General features: G+C 35.9%; 2 protein-coding genes across 4 annotated transcripts in view; both read left to right on the forward strand.

Moving 5' to 3' along the window:
* Positions 1-1615: 1615 nt before the first annotated feature.
* Positions 1616-13352, forward strand: LOC135205662 (carbohydrate sulfotransferase 11-like). 3 transcript variants are annotated; one of them, XM_064236506.1, is made up of 6 exons: positions 1619-1812; positions 4418-4614; positions 10229-10465; positions 11155-11264; positions 11703-12151; positions 12814-13352. In XM_064236506.1, exons 2-6 carry the CDS (start codon positions 4516-4518, stop codon positions 12834-12836), a joined length of 918 nt encoding a protein of 305 aa, XP_064092576.1. In that variant the 5' UTR covers positions 1619-1812; positions 4418-4515; the 3' UTR covers positions 12837-13352. The 3 variants fall into 3 exon arrangements, with proteins under 3 accessions (XP_064092575.1, XP_064092574.1, XP_064092576.1); XM_064236505.1 differs by lacking the exon at positions 12814-13352 and having other exon boundaries at positions 1616-1812; positions 4422-4614; positions 11703-12405; XM_064236504.1 differs by lacking the exon at positions 12814-13352 and having other exon boundaries at positions 1618-1812; positions 11703-12405.
* A 176-nt stretch (positions 13353-13528) lies between these two features.
* Positions 13529-18650, forward strand: part of LOC135205661 (sorbitol dehydrogenase-like) — a 7434-nt gene continuing 2312 nt past the window's right edge. The window contains exons 1-6 of the mRNA XM_064236503.1: positions 13529-13677; positions 14998-15031; positions 15289-15453; positions 16886-17054; positions 17652-17836; positions 18490-18650. The exon at positions 18490-18650 is cut by the window's right edge and continues 15 nt beyond it. Coding sequence (XP_064092573.1) covers positions 13630-13677; positions 14998-15031; positions 15289-15453; positions 16886-17054; positions 17652-17836; positions 18490-18650 — 762 coding nt within the window. The 5' untranslated portion in view covers positions 13529-13629. The remainder of the gene's footprint in view (positions 13678-14997; positions 15032-15288; positions 15454-16885; positions 17055-17651; positions 17837-18489) is intronic.

An 18650-nucleotide genomic window follows, 5' to 3' on the forward strand; every position in this document is an offset into this window, starting at 1 on the left:
TAATGAAATATCTTCGTATTGATCATATTTAAAATCATATGCCTATCAAGTATACAACAGATGCAAATTACAAATACTTCTTCCCCGGTAGACTTATTATTTTGTGTTAAACGTTGCAAATATATTTGAAGCAGAATATTCTTACCATTGCCTTGCCGGTTCCCAACGCGAGTTACCAATGAACAAGCTATCAATCTCACTCAATCCGTCATTACAACCTAGATTACCATAGTAACAATGGAAAATAAAACATGATGATTTTATTTCCATCCTTATTGAAAACTATACAAAATAAGAACAAATAAACGCTCGGTAAATGTAACCATCATCTCGATTCAGCAACTCGTCTCGTGTTCTTGACCTCTAAGTAATGCCTTGGGGTTATTCTGGAATTCACGATGACAAATCTCATAACATTTTTTTCTTTTTTTTTACTCCCGCGATTCGCTGAAGATGTTATTATCAACTACTGCTTATCACGAAAAGATCCTTTTGAATTAAATAAAGGACTGATCATATTCCGCTGTCTCCCTGCAAATCCGGCGCTATAGGATATCACTCATCATGGCGGATATGGTCCCGTTAGCAGCTAGTAAGAAATGTTTGTCTCATTGTTTTCATTGTTATCGTTTTTGCTTATCTCGTCTATTATGCTGCTGTCAAAGTCTTAGAATAATGCCGCCCTGGTTTCAAGATAGTACGCAGGAAATCACATGCAATTTAAAAGAAAATGAATATGATCTTGGCAAACCTCCAGTAAGTACCGTTACTTTCCGAGGTCGGGTTGAATGTCTCAGAGGCAATTATTCGACCACTTTTCTTGGACGTGGTCCCGGGAAATGTTTCTGACGCAGAGCTTGCACCGTAATTTTAACGTTTACGTTTGTTTGTGTAGCATAGCAATTTTGGAGATGAATTCGGGAAATCGTGAAAATGGATGGAACCTGCCTTAAGAGCAAAAGTGATGCCTGGTGAAAGATAACATTAAAAATTACTTATACCATTGACGAGATGCTCCTCTGATCACTATCTCATTTCCCAATCTATACTACGGGCTGCAAATATTCTCATACTTGAGGCACCTAAACTGGTCATTGTCTTATTAATTATCGATTACAGGTTCCTTAAGATTTTGACAGCAGTATCAAAGATCGACAAGTTTTGTAGGCCACAGTGAATTACTGGTCCGGATATCATTCTAACATTAGCGTTTACCGAAATTGTTCGTTGAATAAATGACTGTTTACAGCACGAAGTATAAGATTTTGTTTATTTACTTATTTCTAACCGTTTACGCTGTTAATAAAATCTTTGAAATATTCGGCAAGTGTATAGAGATATATTTTGTTCTTGATGGAAGCAATACCTGTAACGAGAGAAAAGATATTAGTCTACGTGGTGAGGTGGTTCCAGATCGGTAGTTTTTAATATTTTAATAATTAATGTGAAAAGCCATCAATGAACAGCGGTGCATTTTTATTTGATGAAAACGTAACCAACATCAGAAGGCAAGTAGATGATGACCTGAAGCTAATGATGGATAATGTTGTAAATACTGGCCAGCGTCATAATGAAAAAACCAACATAACCGAATGTCATTAAACAAAAGAATAAATGGTCCAAGAACTGAACCAATCACCAAATGACGATGGGGCAAAGCCATTGGGATGGACTCATGACTTCTACCGTTACCCAATCCAAGCAGGTTTGGCCCATTTTCTATATCCAGTCTCGTAGCGGACGCCAAGAGGAGAACTACGAACTGCGACCGTGCGAGTGTGTTTTAGTTGGATCTCCATCCAGGAAAAAAAGGTATGTCTAACCTCGTGATCAGGAATGAACTACGCGGATAAGTGAGCTTAGTTGATGCTTACATCTTTTCTTTATGGAAATTTCCTTATCGTCGAATGTATTACAGCAATGGCGTTTCAATTGTGTTTATTCTGTAGTGCCCATCTCACGATTTAGTGCCCACAACATTCCAGAAAGACAAGACGTATCTATGGCTAAAAGTTAAAAAATTTGGTTAATTTTTAATAGCTTCAGAAAATTCCCCGCCGTTGCGTTTACAGCAGTTTCTGTAGTGTTTGTCATGATTTACTTTACATAAGAAAGGGAGTGGATGCAGAGTGGATGCACTCCCTTGTAACCAAATACCGCTGCTGAATAACCACTGATTCCATGCAAAGTAAAAACACCATATAAACAAACCTTGTAAGCAAAATAGATGAGTTATTTCTGTAAAAAGGAATGACAAGAGAGTAACTGCATCTAGCTGATTCTTGACCCCTTTGGAAGGTTATTAACCGTAGGTTGTGACTGAATATCAAGTTATTTTATCATTATTCATGGCAGAAAAACTTGTGGTCAGCACAGCCATGCCATGTTTCAAATACCAGAACCTGTCATTGTTTGCTCAACCAACTCCAGGGAGATGACGGACTAGATCGATTACATTACTTTATTCACAAAAGAATTCCTCCTGACTCGTGAATACAAGCGTCGGAAGCGAAATGTAGGTCGATAGGCAAAACAGTTCGATGACTACGATAGAAGTATTTTATTTGACACTGAATGCAAACATCTAGAAGCGGATTTTGTTGCATGTACAATGCATAGCGTTCTTTAGACTCATATCCGGTGTCTTTACTCATCGTCAGCCGGTACCTGTTCTGTTTAATTATTAATGTAATATCAATACAGTTATCGACTATGGTCTTGAAGAAACAATAGTCACTAAGTAATGCATGAAACAGGAAGGGCAGAGTATAGGCCGAGTTAAATGTCCTTACAATGTTATGTAGGGCAGGCATTGATAATGTAAATGGGGTTATTTAAACAAAATGGCAAGATACCAATATTTTGAAGCCGAGGAAATATTTGTCTTGGTTCTAAAGATGTGTATGTTATATGAGAAAAAATTACCAAGTAAATTAAATATATGAAAAAATAAAATGTTGAGTAATAACAAATTATAATAATGATATTGATAAAGGTGTGGGAGGGAGATGCCAGTAAAATTACTCCTTAGAAATATCTTTTCTAACTATACGGTATGGATTACTGAATCTCAAGATGAACTGCAGTCGTTAATATTCCGAAGTCGTTTCAGTGACGCATCAGTGAGTTCTGATTATTGTTTAAATGTCTACCCACTGTACGTTTCAAAGGAAAGATGATCTGAATAATGAGACCATACGGAGGTGGATAATTCGAGCATGATATTGAACTTCAAAGGGTAGTTCAATATTATTACCAAATTTTTACCGGTTCAAACGCGGTTGCGCTCTTTCTGTGTGTGTGTGTGTGTGAGAGAGAGAGAGAGAGAGAGAGAGAGAGAGAGAGAGAGAGAGAGAGAGAGAGAGGGGGGGGGGGGGGGGGGCTTCGTGACAAGAACTAACGATATCAAAGGACCATACCGACAGAGCAGATTTGAAATAGTAGTGTAAATGTAACTATCAGCTCCAGGTATAATGAATGTCGCTAGCAACTAGCACTTTGATTTTTTCCACCAGCTAATTGTAAGGTCAAGTTCTGCTTTTTTTTCACTAGCTAATTATATGGTCAAGGTCTGCTTTTTTTTTTTACTAGCTAATCATAAGGCCAAGTTAACACAATTCTTGCCAACCGACTCTCACTTCCAAATTTGAATACTGATACATTCACAGGATTACTATTGCTATTTCAAATAAGCACGTTCCTATGCCTAACAAGGCAAAATACCATTAATGTGGTAACCATCTTATCAGTGTTAAGAATAGACATGCCCGAGGAATAAAAATGAAAACAGGAGGATAATCATATTAAAAGAACTATTATTTCAGTAAAGACCAAAGAGACGTCTCTAGATTTTCTCATTCTTTTTTTAAGTAATATTTTAATACAGATGCCCATGGCTAATCAAAATTCAATGGAGAGAGAGAGAGAAGGTAGGCATCTAAGGGAATAACGGAGGATAAAACAAGAAGAGGAAAGAAATATGACTTCTTGATGAAACTGTATGAAAAATGAATGAGGAGCCCATAACGGGAGAGATATTTGGTAACAGATAACGAAGACATAATACTAATGGCGGTGATATTGACACATAGGCTACATTATTCATAAGAGTTGGTTACATATGAAAACACGTACATATATATTCATTTCCCAACATTTATACACACACGTTTACTGTATGTACTATGTATGTATGTTTCGGGACCCATGTATGTATGTATGTATGTGTATATATATATATATATATATATATATATATATATATATATATATATATATATATATATATATATACTGTATCTCAGAGAAAATGCTCTGTATATAAACAATGATGTACTCTACATTTTGTTAGCATGAATACAATATGGTAAATGGTATTATATATGAAAAGTTAATAAATACCCGTCTATCCTGCCAGCAAGTGATGGCCAAGTGAGGACTTCCAACGACGAGATGAGATGAGATGAAGCCTCAGGCATAAAAAGGAAAAGGCGATGACCAGGAAGACGTAGAAAGATGTTTCCGAGGTTGGGACGTCTGCCTAGACGCGTCGTGTTGACCTGCGTCTACGTTTATTGCCTCTTGCTCATCTACCGCATCAGTGACTCGAAAGAGGTGAGAATCAGGAAGCGTATTAGTCACTTTGTTATTAATCTATTTTATAAGTGATTTTGCTGCCCCTGGTTTATAAGTAAAGTTTGTTGTCTCTGATTTATAGGTAATTTCATATCAGTTAACTACATAGCAATGAGTGTTGCTTTAAGGACTTTGTGACAAGGAGAATATAATTATTATCATTATTATAAATGATTAGTTTATCCAGACCTCTGAGCCTAACAACGGCTCTTCTCGGGCTGGTTAAGGAGTATGTAAAAGAGTTCTAACTATACATTTATAGGAATGGAATGGAATATAGAATTTAGACCAAAGGCCAAGCACTGGGACCCATGAGGTCATTCAGCGCTGAAAGGGAAATTGAGAGTAGAAAGGCTTAAAAGGTGTAACAGGAGGAAAACCTCGCAGTTGAAAAAAGTGTTAGGAGAGGGTGGATAGCAAGATGAAAGAGACATTATATGAATGGCGGTAGTACATAAAAGAAATGAAAGGGGTTGCAGCTAGGGGCCGAATGGGATGCTGTAAAGAACATTTTGTGAGAAATGTCACGCATTTTTTCTTATTGTGTTACCTGACATGAGCTAATACAAAGAATTCATAAAACACATCCTGCTATTGCATGAACTGTGGAAAAAAATGTCCACCGTTTTCTCCTATCTGCTTTTACTTACGGGCATTATAAATAAAATACATATTTAGATAATAGTCGATACTTTTCTCAGATACCTATCATCTGAAATTATAATCACCATCTTAATAAATTTCTGTTTATTTTAAATGCATACTTAACTTACCAGTAGGTAATTATATATCCGATAAAACTACAATGGCATTACTCTAAATTTTAAATAAAACCTGTTCATCACAAACGCCTACCTATTAAAGAGTATAACACCTTTATCGTAATACTATACCTATAACCTGAGTGAGTTACACAAACAATAATTATTGCCTGCGCCAGATTTAAGTGTAGACATATATTTGTAAAATATGCCAAATGTAGGTGTAACTAAATCCTCTCCTGTTGAATTGAATGCAAACGATTATTGCTGAATGGAAAAATGTTTATGTTTGCTCTCTTGGTGTACAATCTTCCTCAACTATTTGTATATTTTTATTACCTCATTAAAGTTCACTTACTAGAACTCTATCATTCTTGAAAATTATCTCACCCATATCAGGTCAGTAATCACAAACAAACGGGTTTCTGTACACTATCATTTGATTAGAAAAACACATTTTCTGAATCTAATGTGAAGTTTACATTTTTTTTTTATATCAGCATTTGTATATCAAAGTAACTATAGTCGTTTTTTTTCCATCTGTCCACCCGCCTGTGGTGTATGCGTATGGTAACACTGCGTCCCGGGCTTTAGATAGTTATATTCACATTACATTCAACAATGATAACAATATCCTATTTCGAATATTAACGGTGTAATTCGCATACAGTAAATTATTAAAACACTTTTTAGTTACAAATGTACCCAAATATACTTTTATTTACCTAAAACTTACACTTAGCGTAACTATCTAAAGCCCGGGACGCAGTGCTACCATACGAAAACACCACAGGCGGGTGAACAGATGGAAAAAAAAACCCAGAATTAAAACACATTATCGGCAAAAAGACAGACGTATTATACCTATCAGAAACCGTTCTCCCGTAACTAAGATTTCTCTCTTTTTAAGAACGTGAAGCAACAGCACCATCCTTCGTGGAGATCAGGAAGCCGAATGTGTATCTCTGAGAATACGTTTACATTATAATTCATAAGTACCGTTAATTATACACGATAACCCGCCATTCATTACGAAAAAATCACTCTAAAATAACTGGAAGGAATCGTGTACAATTTCCCACAGTAGACTTGATTTGTTATTTCCGATAAAATGTTATAATCATTCAGAGTAATTCAGCAACACAGTACTGTATGTCGTTTACGAAAAATCTTGTAAAAACTATGACTGCCATTCTTTACATTAACATAATCCTTTGATAATATACTACAGCTTTCAACTATTACACGCAGGCGTTGCCAGATCCCAGATTCCTTGCTTACAACCTCTTGATTGTAATAATCGGTTACCAGCTGCGCTTGGAAAATATCCTATTGTTAAGACCTCAGGTTTGTTAGCTATGCAAAATACGAATTGATTTAAAAATTTGTCATTTTCTATCATTTTTATTACGGTATAGAGGCCCCGCACCGTTCTTCATGAAACGCAAGTAAACCCCTCAGATGTCTGTGATATCAGTATTTTTTTTTTTGTACCATAGTACGTACATTGATTTTACCCTTCATATTGAGCATTAGTCACAATTTCTAGAACTAGTGATTTTACCCTTCATATTGCATCACAGCTCTCACAATTTCTGATGAACAGTACAGTGATTTTACCCTTCATATTGAGCATCACAGCTCTCACAATTTCTGATGAACAGTACAGTGATTTTACCCTTCATATTGAGCATCACAGCTCTCACAATTTCTGATGAACAGTACAGTGATTTTACCCTTCATATTGAGCATCACAGCTCTCACAATTTCTGATGAACCTACAAAACTTGCCGTGCCTTAAAATCTTATAAAATAGAGGTCATTATTAGCAGTAGTTCCCACATAAATTCTTATCATTCTCCACCGGTATAATTAACTTTCTTTTTAATACCACTTATTATTTTGCTCATTAGTTTGTCATAGCTAAGTGTTTATTACCTAGTTTAGGGCAAGGTGTATTTACAATGATCTTCATTACCCCTCGTTATATTCGTTACCTGACAAGTCTTTTCCTCATCAAATGATACATGATTTGTTTATAATTATAATGGGCCTTTTAATTTTAATGCAAATTAATTCAGTCTTATTTCCCTTGGCTCAGAGTAGTTTTTTCTTATGTAGTTTTTTCGTCTCTATACTTATCGTGACAGGGAGCCAAGCATTTTAAGTCATTAAACTACGCTTGTATGCATTGTAATTATCAGTGTTTGCGTTTCTTCTTTTTTGTTGTCATATGAACTGTACTTGAGGCTTTTTATGCCGATTTACAAAAAAAAAAAAACTTTTTGGTACTTTAAATGTGTCTACATTAGCCTACTCTCTAAACTGCATATCGTCGTTCAAACAATACATTATATATTAAATCAAAGTCGAAGCCTCGGAAATGTACAAAAGACCGATTTCTTAACGTGTTCACTAGCGCAGTTAGCTTTGATTTAAAGATTAATTATTGCAAGGCCTTATCTAATGGGATTATAACCATATTAAAGCTCTATCTATTCCAAATATAACTATGTATCCATACGGCCACATTAAAATACAAGTAGTCATAAGTTACTCAATCAAATTTTAGCCACTGTGACGCGCCACCTATATCTCAAATTCATTAAAGTCCCTCCTTTATCAATACATAACCATATTATAGTCCTTCCAACCCCAAATGACTATTGGATTAGAGTCCATTGTGTAACCCCATAACAGTGCTGTTTATCCCATACACCTCTCTAATGCAATAAATACCCATACTGGAGTGTTGTCTACCCTTGATACCTAGTTAACCAATTATGACTAGATTACCGCGCGGTTTAACCTAAAATGCCTACCCAGTCAAATTGCAGTTGCACTGAAGGGTTAGTTAAAACTAAATTCCTACCTGATAAAATTACGACGACATTAAAGAGCTGTCTATCCAGAGTGCTTATCCTTTCAGTCATATCCACATTTAAAGGGCTATCTTTCCCACATGCTTACTTAATCAAATTATAACCACACCAAAGAAATGCTATCCTACTATGAGATTCAGGGCCTCTGTAACACGGTTTTTTCGCAATAACTTTTTGTCTATGCATTTCATAAATATAACGCTTATTCAGAATACATATTATATATACACATAAATTTTGACTGTATTCTGCATTACGTAGGTTGAATAAATTTGGTACTTATAATGTAAAAGTTACTTTTTTTGAAGACGGGCCAACTTACTCAGAGAAAAGGTTTCGAACGCACTCTTTACGTAACTTACGACAGCATTTCTTCCCTCTTTCTCGATGGATGATTGGCTATACGTAACAAAGGCTAAACCTCTGGCAACAATGACATACAAATTTAAATACAAGCAAAGCAGTACACCTTTATGAACTCTGGAACCTCTCCACTGATAATTGTCATGATGAACAAACCAACAAAATATGTTAAGAAATACAAAAACACTTCAATTATTAGTCTAACTCCCAAAATAGGTTTCCTAAGAAATTACAGTCTACTTTATAGGTCACAATCAGATTGACAAGATGTAGGGAATAGTTGGTAATTTTCAAAAACATAGTAGAAAGCTTGATTTGATAACTGCTATATCCAATGTCAAGGAATTTTTATTTATTGGCTATCTACCTATTTACTGAAAAAAAAATAGCCGGTACCGTATATTGGCTTTAAACCTTCACCAAAAATTATCGTCAGAATGATGACTTCATGAGGCTCCACCCACTTTCGCCTCGTTATAATTCAGGATAACACTGAAGGCTACCATGGGCATTGTTGGATTAGAAAATTTAACTTCTGGCTATAAAAACTAATTTCTCGAGTAGTTATAAGAAGTGCTAAATGATCCTCAAGGATCTCAGCAGTTGGCCTAAACGTTTAATTCATGTATATTACTGCTATACTGTTGCGGCACTATTGCTACAGTAGCATTACTACGCTAGCACTGACACCCCACCCACATCTATGTATCGTTCCGCCATTCATAAAGTCTTTGGGTTTCAGAGCCGATGGAGTTTCTGTCTGGTGGATGGGCGGGGCAACATTGCTTACGTAATGAATGTTTTTCGACTCTTGGCTCTTAATCATTGGCCATGGCGTCGGCTAGATCATTTTTACTCTATAAAAATTAAAACTATCGGGTTTAAGTTATTGATAATGCTGACAAAATTTGTGTGTGGTTGTAAAATATACATATGTCAACTTTCAGCTACATCCGATGCTTTGACAAGGAGCAAAGTCCAAAAAACCGTGTTACAGAGACCCTGAATCTCATAGTAGGTGCCTAAAACATCAGTTCTTCTTGGGATTCCGAGACATGGGTTTCTGCCCTCGCTGAGGACTGTAATATATAGAGCAGTTATACATATACGTATATAAGTGAGGGAGGCGGGCATCTCAACAGATTTTAAACCATATACACTCAGTAGTACTTACATGTATATGAATTTACATATATGATTAAATATGAATAATTATCACATTACCGTGATTCATATAAATTATTCGAGCTACAAATGTCCTTTAAAATCTAAATCACTCTACCTCGGAATTGATATATTTTTATATATGTAAATCGAAGTGGAATTGTTTAGTTGATAATAATTTTGTCCCCTCGTGGGATCGAACCACCGTCCAGCGGACAGGGGCGAAATCAAGACGACAGTGATGTTATCGATTCGGCTAATAATGATTAAATATATATAATATTGGATATTTCCCATTTGAACCCCTTTTAAATCTTTGTTTTTTTAGTTACCTATTTAATTTCATTACGGCGTCAATAAACTAGGTATGTGGCGCCAGTTGTAGCAGTCATAAATATCAATCAATCATTATTTTCGGAACAGTACGAGAGAAAGAGGCTGGACAGCGTCAAGCGAAGCCTGAGGGAGCGGGCTCAGCTGATCAAGGCGGAATGCATTGCCCATCCGCCTCCACTGACAAAGAGCCAGAAGAATGCCCAGGTGGCAGCGGCGGTGGATGCCCGATTGTCGGCCCACTACACCAAGACACATTTGAAACTGGCGCTCAATGATATACTATATTTACCCAGAAACAATATTTCCTGGTGCATTGTTCCAAAGGTAAGTACACTACATCTCTTTCCCTACAGTCCAGTATCTTTAGATGCATTCTTTACACAAAATTCCGACATACGTTATTTTATATTAGCAGTTGAAAGGGAGCTTGATTATGAAAAGAATATGAATAAAACTAAATGCACAACCACCATTTTCTTCCGATAGATATGGAAAATAGGAAAAAATAAAATTAGTGTAGGAATATTTCCGAACTAATCAGTACCAATATTGATAATCAACTGATCCCTTTCAACCTCTTCTATATGTGGAATTTGCTTAAAAAGAGTAATTAATTTTATTCTTTGTTTCTTGAGAGGTAACATAGTGTTCAGGTTCTGTCGTACAATCTTCCTTCTGTGTATTTACAGAAATGGGGAATGCATCCCTTTATCTATTCCATAGTCTTGCATATCAGTAGTACTGAAGTAAGGTTGTATAGATTTAAGATGCAGTGCAAATGTTCTTGTTCCATTAGGTATTTAACTTTATAATAAAACAGAGTTCAAGAATGTTTATGACAGTAATTTTGTGATTAATCGCAAAACGTAAATAAATAAAAATAAAAATCTTGAATTAAGTATCGTGCTTATTTAGTTATACCAGTAATCGGTAGATTCATAATTTCGTGCTCATTAAAGCTACTACCGTATTAACCAAGGTAACTGCATAACCTTTTTAATCTTCCTTTACAGGTAGCTTCAACCTCATGGTCTAAGTCACTCCTCGAACTAGCAGGCTACACTGAAAATGACCTCTTGTATAGAGACAAGCCTCTTCAGACCATTCTAAGGGACACTTATAGGTAAGAAAGCCTTTTTCCCAATGTTTTCTTTTTTTATTTCTTAAGGTCCATTTACTTTTATCAGGTTTCATAAATTTGCTCATAAATTTCATTCAAGATATGTATCGCACGTTTACCTGTGTCAATTCTGACACAAAACTCAAGATTTATCATTTAACTTGCGTCACATGAACTGCAAAATAGTCTTTCATTTTGTTACCTTAATAGATGTTATGAGGTATTGAAAATATTAAACGTCGTGATGTGCGATTTTAGTTATGTCCCTTAATGTAAAGAAAATTAATTCGTAAATAAAATTATAAAGCATTTTATTTACACCACGGCCACGAAATCTTCAGCTCTCATAGGGCTCTCCTAAGAAAGCTGAGAATTTTGGCTTAGCTGTGCTGTACTTTGCTTCTTACACGAAGTCATGTTCCGTATCTTTTATTTTGACAGACCCGTTAAAATCGACAACATAAACAAAACGCTTGGAAATTCCGTGAAGTTCCTCTTTGTGAGACATCCCTTCCAGCGCCTGGTATCGGCCTACAGAAACAAACTGGAAGACAGTTACAAGGAGGAAGACGGACAATACTTCTACAACAACTATGGCAGAAACATGGTCGCAAAGTTCCGAGTCAACGAGAAGAAGGAGAACCAAAAGGCGTTATCTAGTCAAAATGCCCAAGACGACAAGGATTCTGACCCTACAGAGGCGGAATTCCGGAGAGAACCAACTTTCGTAGAATACGTCGATTACCTGATTAACACCGACGTCACGTCCTACGACGAACACTGGAAGCCCATTTGGCTGCAGTGTCATGTGTGTGACTTCGATTACGATTACATCATCAAATACGAGAATTTCGAAGAGGAAATTGGCCTCTTCATCAACATCCTCAAAGGTAACGGCCAGCTGCCGAGCACTTTTGCGCTGCAGTGGGAAAATAGGGGAGGGACGAGTGCCAACGTCACGAGACAATACTTGAAGCAAATCAGCGACCGAAAGCTGTGGAGGCTCTACGAAAAATATCGCCACGATTTTGGATATTTTGGATACACAATGGAAGACTACTTGAATTTATAATGCTCTATAAATTATATATTTATAATTATCCATTTTTTAAATTAAAAAGAATAATATATATTGTACAACATAGTCAAGTATTTAATCTTATCTTCCTTCAAGTCCCTGCAGCAGTAGTTTGCGTCTGCACGCCACGAGAGCACTAAACAAGTATTCCTAGGAAATGTGGTTAAGGTTTGGCAAGGATGACTAGACTCATAGGAGTATCATATTATAGAAGAGAATCCACGTATTAGATAACGTAGTTTGCGTTGCACTTCAAAGTAGGGAAGTAAGTGGAAGGGAAAAGTCACTGCATAACAAGAGACAGACAGAGAGTATCTGACTAAGTGCCTGATGAATGCTTTCACCACGATGATAGTGAAGGTACTTCGTTGAGTTCCTCTAGTTAAAGTATGATTTGATTACAGACATTAAAAACGGAGAAGCAACACCTCACGTCTATACTTTTGTCCTCTCTCTCTCTCTTTTCACACCCAGGTACGACCACAGTAGTCGAATGACAACTCGAGTACCGACCTCACTGCTTTGGTAGGAAGTGTCACACCTGTGCCCCGTGAAGATGAAAAGAGCAATGGAAAAATCAGCGAGTAAATGATTAGCAAAGAAAGTAGTACATAAAAGCAAAAGTAAAAATCACTTGAATTACACTAGGCAGTGGCATCCCAATCTCACAACCTATGTCCTTCAACCCAGTGGAGAAGAGAGATTAAATCTGGATCACCTTGAAACGAACCAAGAGACGAAAGCTGCTGCTGCTGCTGCCATAGTAACAAGAGATGAAGATTCCCCACGAACCCTGTCGGACTGGGCCTGTCCCGTCTTATCAACAGACTTCTCTTGACCTTGATCTTCATAATTGTTTGAAAGGCATTATCTATTATCGGAGCTGCTTGTGATAATAAACGTTTTATTTTAAAAAATCACTGTTTTTTTATGTAGTGCCTTATTTGCTTGAGAGAATTTGAATTCCAAAAAATTACCTACATTTTGAAACTTGGCAAAAAAATTGTAAAAATACGCAAATGGTTCTTCTAACGCAAAACGACGCCACCATATTCTAGCATTTAAATTGACATGTATCTTTTTCTCGTTAGGAATTCATACAAATATATTTCTGTCGTCACGAAGGCATACGAAGCCTGGAGTGATAAGCGCATTCAGCCATTCGGACAAGCTTTAAGGCGTGTCACTTGTAGTATACTTCTCGGGGCGACTTTGGCATCGGTAACGCCAGTCTGCCAAGTACCTCGCGCTAGTTCGCATCGGGAAGGACGTCGTAGAGACACCGGAACCATGGAGAACGAGTATCCTTTGATGTACGGCATTGGGGATCTGAGGATGGTAAGAATAATAGAAAGGACAGCACATATTCGCTAAATTACACGCGATATGTATTATTGTCTCTCGGCTTACTAGATACCATTAAAGGGTTATCGTGATTTGTGAGACTCCCACGAAAGGATAATAGAAGAGCTTTTATTGTATTCTCCAGGTGAAGTAAAATCATTGAACGGGAGAGGAACTATTAAAAAATAACAATAATTCATTCATTCAGTTTAGAAGTATTCGACGCCATATTAAAGGACTCGTATTATTTTTAACGTGCGGGCTGGTCCTATTAGTTTACACCCAATGGGATTCGATAATACGGATTGGATCGGTGTGTGTGAAAATTTATAAGCATTCTGTGCTTATATTCTACGTACGAATATTCTCAAAGCGTTAGCAAATAAATACCTTTATGTCATATTCATCACTCTGCCACAAAATTTTGCTCCAGTCTTGTTTTTTGTGTGTGCAAAACTGGAGCAACTTATGTTCGTCGGCACAGTATATCACTAGCACGAAAATACTCATTTCGCTACAAACATTAGTTTTAAAAAAAGGAGTGGGAAGGGGCAACATACTAAAAGGTGCTTGAAAATATTCCAGGAAAATTAGAGTAATATTGATCTTAAATTTTAAATCATGATATAAAACCAGAACATTTTCATGTAAATTTTTTTTATCAACATATACGTTCAGAAAAGTTCAAAATATTAATTTTTCTTTCCATTTTACTAGTTTTTTTTAAAAGTAACTTTATAAACTTATGCAACCCAGTGAACTTAATATATCCAAGTGAAATATATACCTGTGTATATATATATATATATATATATATATATATATATATATAATATATATATATTATATATTTCACTTGGATATATTAAGTTCACTGGGTTGCATAAGTTTATAAAGTTACTTTAAAAAAAACTAGTAAGATGGAAAGAAAAATTAACATTTTGAACTTTTCTGAACGTATATGTTGATATATATATATATATATATATATATATATATATATATATATATATATATATATATATATATATACAATGGCATAAGAATGCCATCTGTACAATACCTAACACCTATAAATACTGGTGTACCTGTCCCGTCAAAAGTTACGGCTATATTTATATAATTTACCAATTGCATCGCACTTTTAGTTCAAGTATATTTAGTTCATTACTTTGCTTAGTTTTCTCGTTTTAGATTTTGTGACCGTACACAGAAAAAATAAATACGTGAATACACACTGCGACTTAATACATATAATAAATTTCTCTTGCCTTTTCGACATTCATTTTATTTATACTTTTCTTTCTTACACAGGGAAAGCATCCTATCCCTGATCTTGGCCCTCACGGTAAGCAAACAGTTGAATTGTCATGTTCCCAGTTGATTTGTTTATAGGAAATATAGTAAACAACTTGTACCTCAAAATAAAGTAAGGTAGTAAACATCAACTTTCATTTGAGGTACTCTTAGTGATCGAAACAAACACGTGTATATCAACAACATTAATCTCTTCTACAGTCAACTATCTCTTAACTTTCAGAATGGAAAGTTATAAGTACAATATGACCTTTTAACACGATTGAATTTTACATTATCCTCCTGCAGAAGTGCTCGTGAAGATATCGAAAGTTGGCCTATGTGGGTCAGATCTGTCCGTAGTTTACAAAGGGCGACTCGGAGACCGTGACGTCCCCCTTCCTGCTGGCGTAGGACACGAAGCGGCAGGAGTGATTGTCAAGTGTGGGTCGGCTGTCAGGAACCTAAGGATAGGTAAGACAGCTCATTCATTCATGGGACTTTTATGTAAGTGTAACGGCATTTTAAACCTGTATGAATATACAAAACAATGCAATGCTTAAGTGTTAATAATTCTGAAATTTAACGAGAGTGCATATAGTAGATATGTACAGCAATGTTTGAATCAATGATAAATATCTTAATAATGATGCTATTTTGAGAATTGCAGTAGCTTTATAACTCTTTCAAGGTTTAAAATTGTAAGACCAAGTATTAGCCTTAGAAATTATATGTTTGCAGGCTAGCTCTTGTCATATTTAAAACTAGCCTATTTTCATAAAACTGTCATTAAGGTTATTCAACAAGCACATATTTTGGAATACTTGGAATTTTACTTTAACTATAACTTTAGGCATAGCGTATTACGATCGAAGAAATACTGAATCCGATAAACCTAAATGGCGTAACAACTTTAAATATCATTACAGCAAATGGAGGTTACAATGACAATTACATTGGAAGTAAAATATTAGATGAAAGTAATTCAAGTGTACTAAGTTACTGAGGAGTAAGAGTACTAATAATGGCTTCTGGAACTGCGCAACCAACGGCCACAATAAAAAAAAGTATCTGAAACACTAAAAAAAAAGTATCTGAAAATTGATAAGATACAAGCGTAACGCAAAGTTCTTATTCACTTTTATACACCATCGGCCTCATCTCTAGATCGTTATCGAGATGTTGACATCAAAGCTTTTTCAGGTAATACAGTAATAATAATTCTCAATAACGTTTATTTATAAGTGACGATAAAAAGACAGTTTCAAAACAATGTGATACTACTGATTCACGAAGACATCTAAGACCGCATGATTTCCAGTTGACATAACCATGGCAATGATTTTTTGATAGAGCAGAATAGACTAGAATATATGATTTAGGCCAAAGGCTACGTGCTGAGACCTATGAGATCATTCAAAGCTGCATCGGAAATTGACAATAAGAAGGTTTGAGAGATGTAACAGGAGGAAAACCTTGCAGTTGCACTATGAATCAACTGTTAGGAGATGGTGGAAAGTAAAATAGTAGAAAAAGAATATGAACGTCGTACAGTAAAAAGAATGAAAGGGGTTGCAGTAAGGGGCCGAAGGGACGCTGCCATGAACCTTAAGTTAATGCCTACAGTGCACAGCTATAGGTGCAATGACAACACTACCTCCCTACGGGGACAATGATTTTTAACGTCACATCTGCAACAGACGAATAGATCGTCTGTTGCAGCTTTCACAAGGAATTAAGGTAATCAACATTTACAGTGCAACCTGGCATCGAGAATACTTTCAATGCTATATAACACTGACTATTTTCGAGGTGGCATATGACATCGTCGAGGAAATCAATCTGAAATCCAAAATTTCTTAATAAATAAAGTTAGAAACATTCGCTATAACCTTCATTTGTTCAGGTGACCGCGTTGCCATCGAGCCAGGCGGTAACTGCCGCATGTGTGATTTTTGCAAAAGCGGGAAATACAACAACTGCCCCGACGCCTGCTTTCACTCGGCGGCCGGTCCAACGCCCACCCCGGGCATGCTGGCCCGGTACTTCAAGCAAAGAGCAGATCTCTGCTTCAAGTGAGTTAATATTTATGCTTTGTCTCGTTCTTGAAAATAAAGGCGATAGCCCCGAGGTATCTTTGTGCTCGAGTTAAAAAGTAACATAAAAATAGCTTCAAAACTATAAAAGATTAGGTTAATAGATAACGAGAATATACTAGTATAGCTTGTACTTTTATGTATTTTATATGTATTAGCAAACACAAGCACGCGCCCTCTGCGGTCACCCCTCTAAATGGAAATGGAAAAGAGGTGTTTGTGTGTGTATACACATACATACTATACATACATACACACACACACACACACACACATATATATATATATATATATATATATATATATATATATATATATATATATATATATATATATATATATAGTGGGTGTCAACTTTCCAATCTTTAGCAAGGCTTTTTGGGATAAGGTTGTTAGTCCTAAGCTTTTCTGTACCTTGGCTGCGACTCACGGCAGTCGACTGACCAAAAAGGTACTTACTAGGTCAACAGGGTACAACAGTTTTCCGGAAATGAGCCCCAAATAAATATCAGCTTGTCAAATTTAGCGAAACATTAATTTGGAATCACTCAAAGACGCTATTGCAAATACCGACAGACTTCCTGACAACGTCAGCCAAGAAGAAGGCGCAATTATCGAGCCTCTGGCAGTGGCAGTCCATGGGTGCAGGAGAGCCAAAGTCACAGCGGGGTCCTCTGTCCTAATTTGCGGGGCAGGTCCTATTGGACTCCTAAGCCTCTTAGTAGCCAAAGCAATGGGGGCAACTAATATCCTTACTACAGGTGAGATAATGTTCAGTGTGCTTTATATAACTAATAATTATGATTATTATGCATTCATGATTAAAGATTTGTGAAAAATTTGACTGTCCCGCTAACATTTGAAGATTTAATGAACGTTTTTGTAAATGTTGAGACTATAATTTTGCCAAAGAAATTTTTCCGCAATACTTTGGTTGTTATGAATTACAAATCGTAAATTTACAAAGAACGCCTTAGATGTACGTAATAAAATAACTTAAAAGTATAATTAATGCTTTAGTTCAATAAAGACTATTAAGGTCGACGATTTCGAGTTTTGCCATAGAACATTTGACATATTACTATATCTTTTATGGATTATAAATATGTATATATATATATATATATATATATATATATATATATATATATATATATATATATGATATATATATATATTACACTTTAACAGACACGTACTTTTGTTGGATTATAAATAGTAATTCAACAAAAGTACGTGTCTGTGAAAGTGATATATATATATATATATATATATATATATATATATATATATATATATATATATATATATATATATAAAATTTTACGAACTAGAGGATTGCAAGGGACACCAGAGAAAGTTTGGAATAAAGATATATTTTCGTTTCTTAAAAATCGTAAATTTGCTTTCTCAGACATTAGAGAGAGCAGACTCTCGATGGCCAAGAAAATGGGATCGGACCACACGCTTCTGGTGAAAAGCGAAACTCCGCAAGAGTTGGCAAAGAAGGTGGCTCAACTGATGGGCTGCATGCCGGAAATAACGATCGAATGCAGCGGTGTGGACGACTGCATA

This window comes from Macrobrachium nipponense, chromosome 24 (genome assembly GCF_015104395.2).
Source record: "Macrobrachium nipponense isolate FS-2020 chromosome 24, ASM1510439v2, whole genome shotgun sequence".
In the NCBI taxonomy this organism is placed as follows: Eukaryota; Metazoa; Arthropoda; class Malacostraca; order Decapoda; family Palaemonidae; genus Macrobrachium; species Macrobrachium nipponense.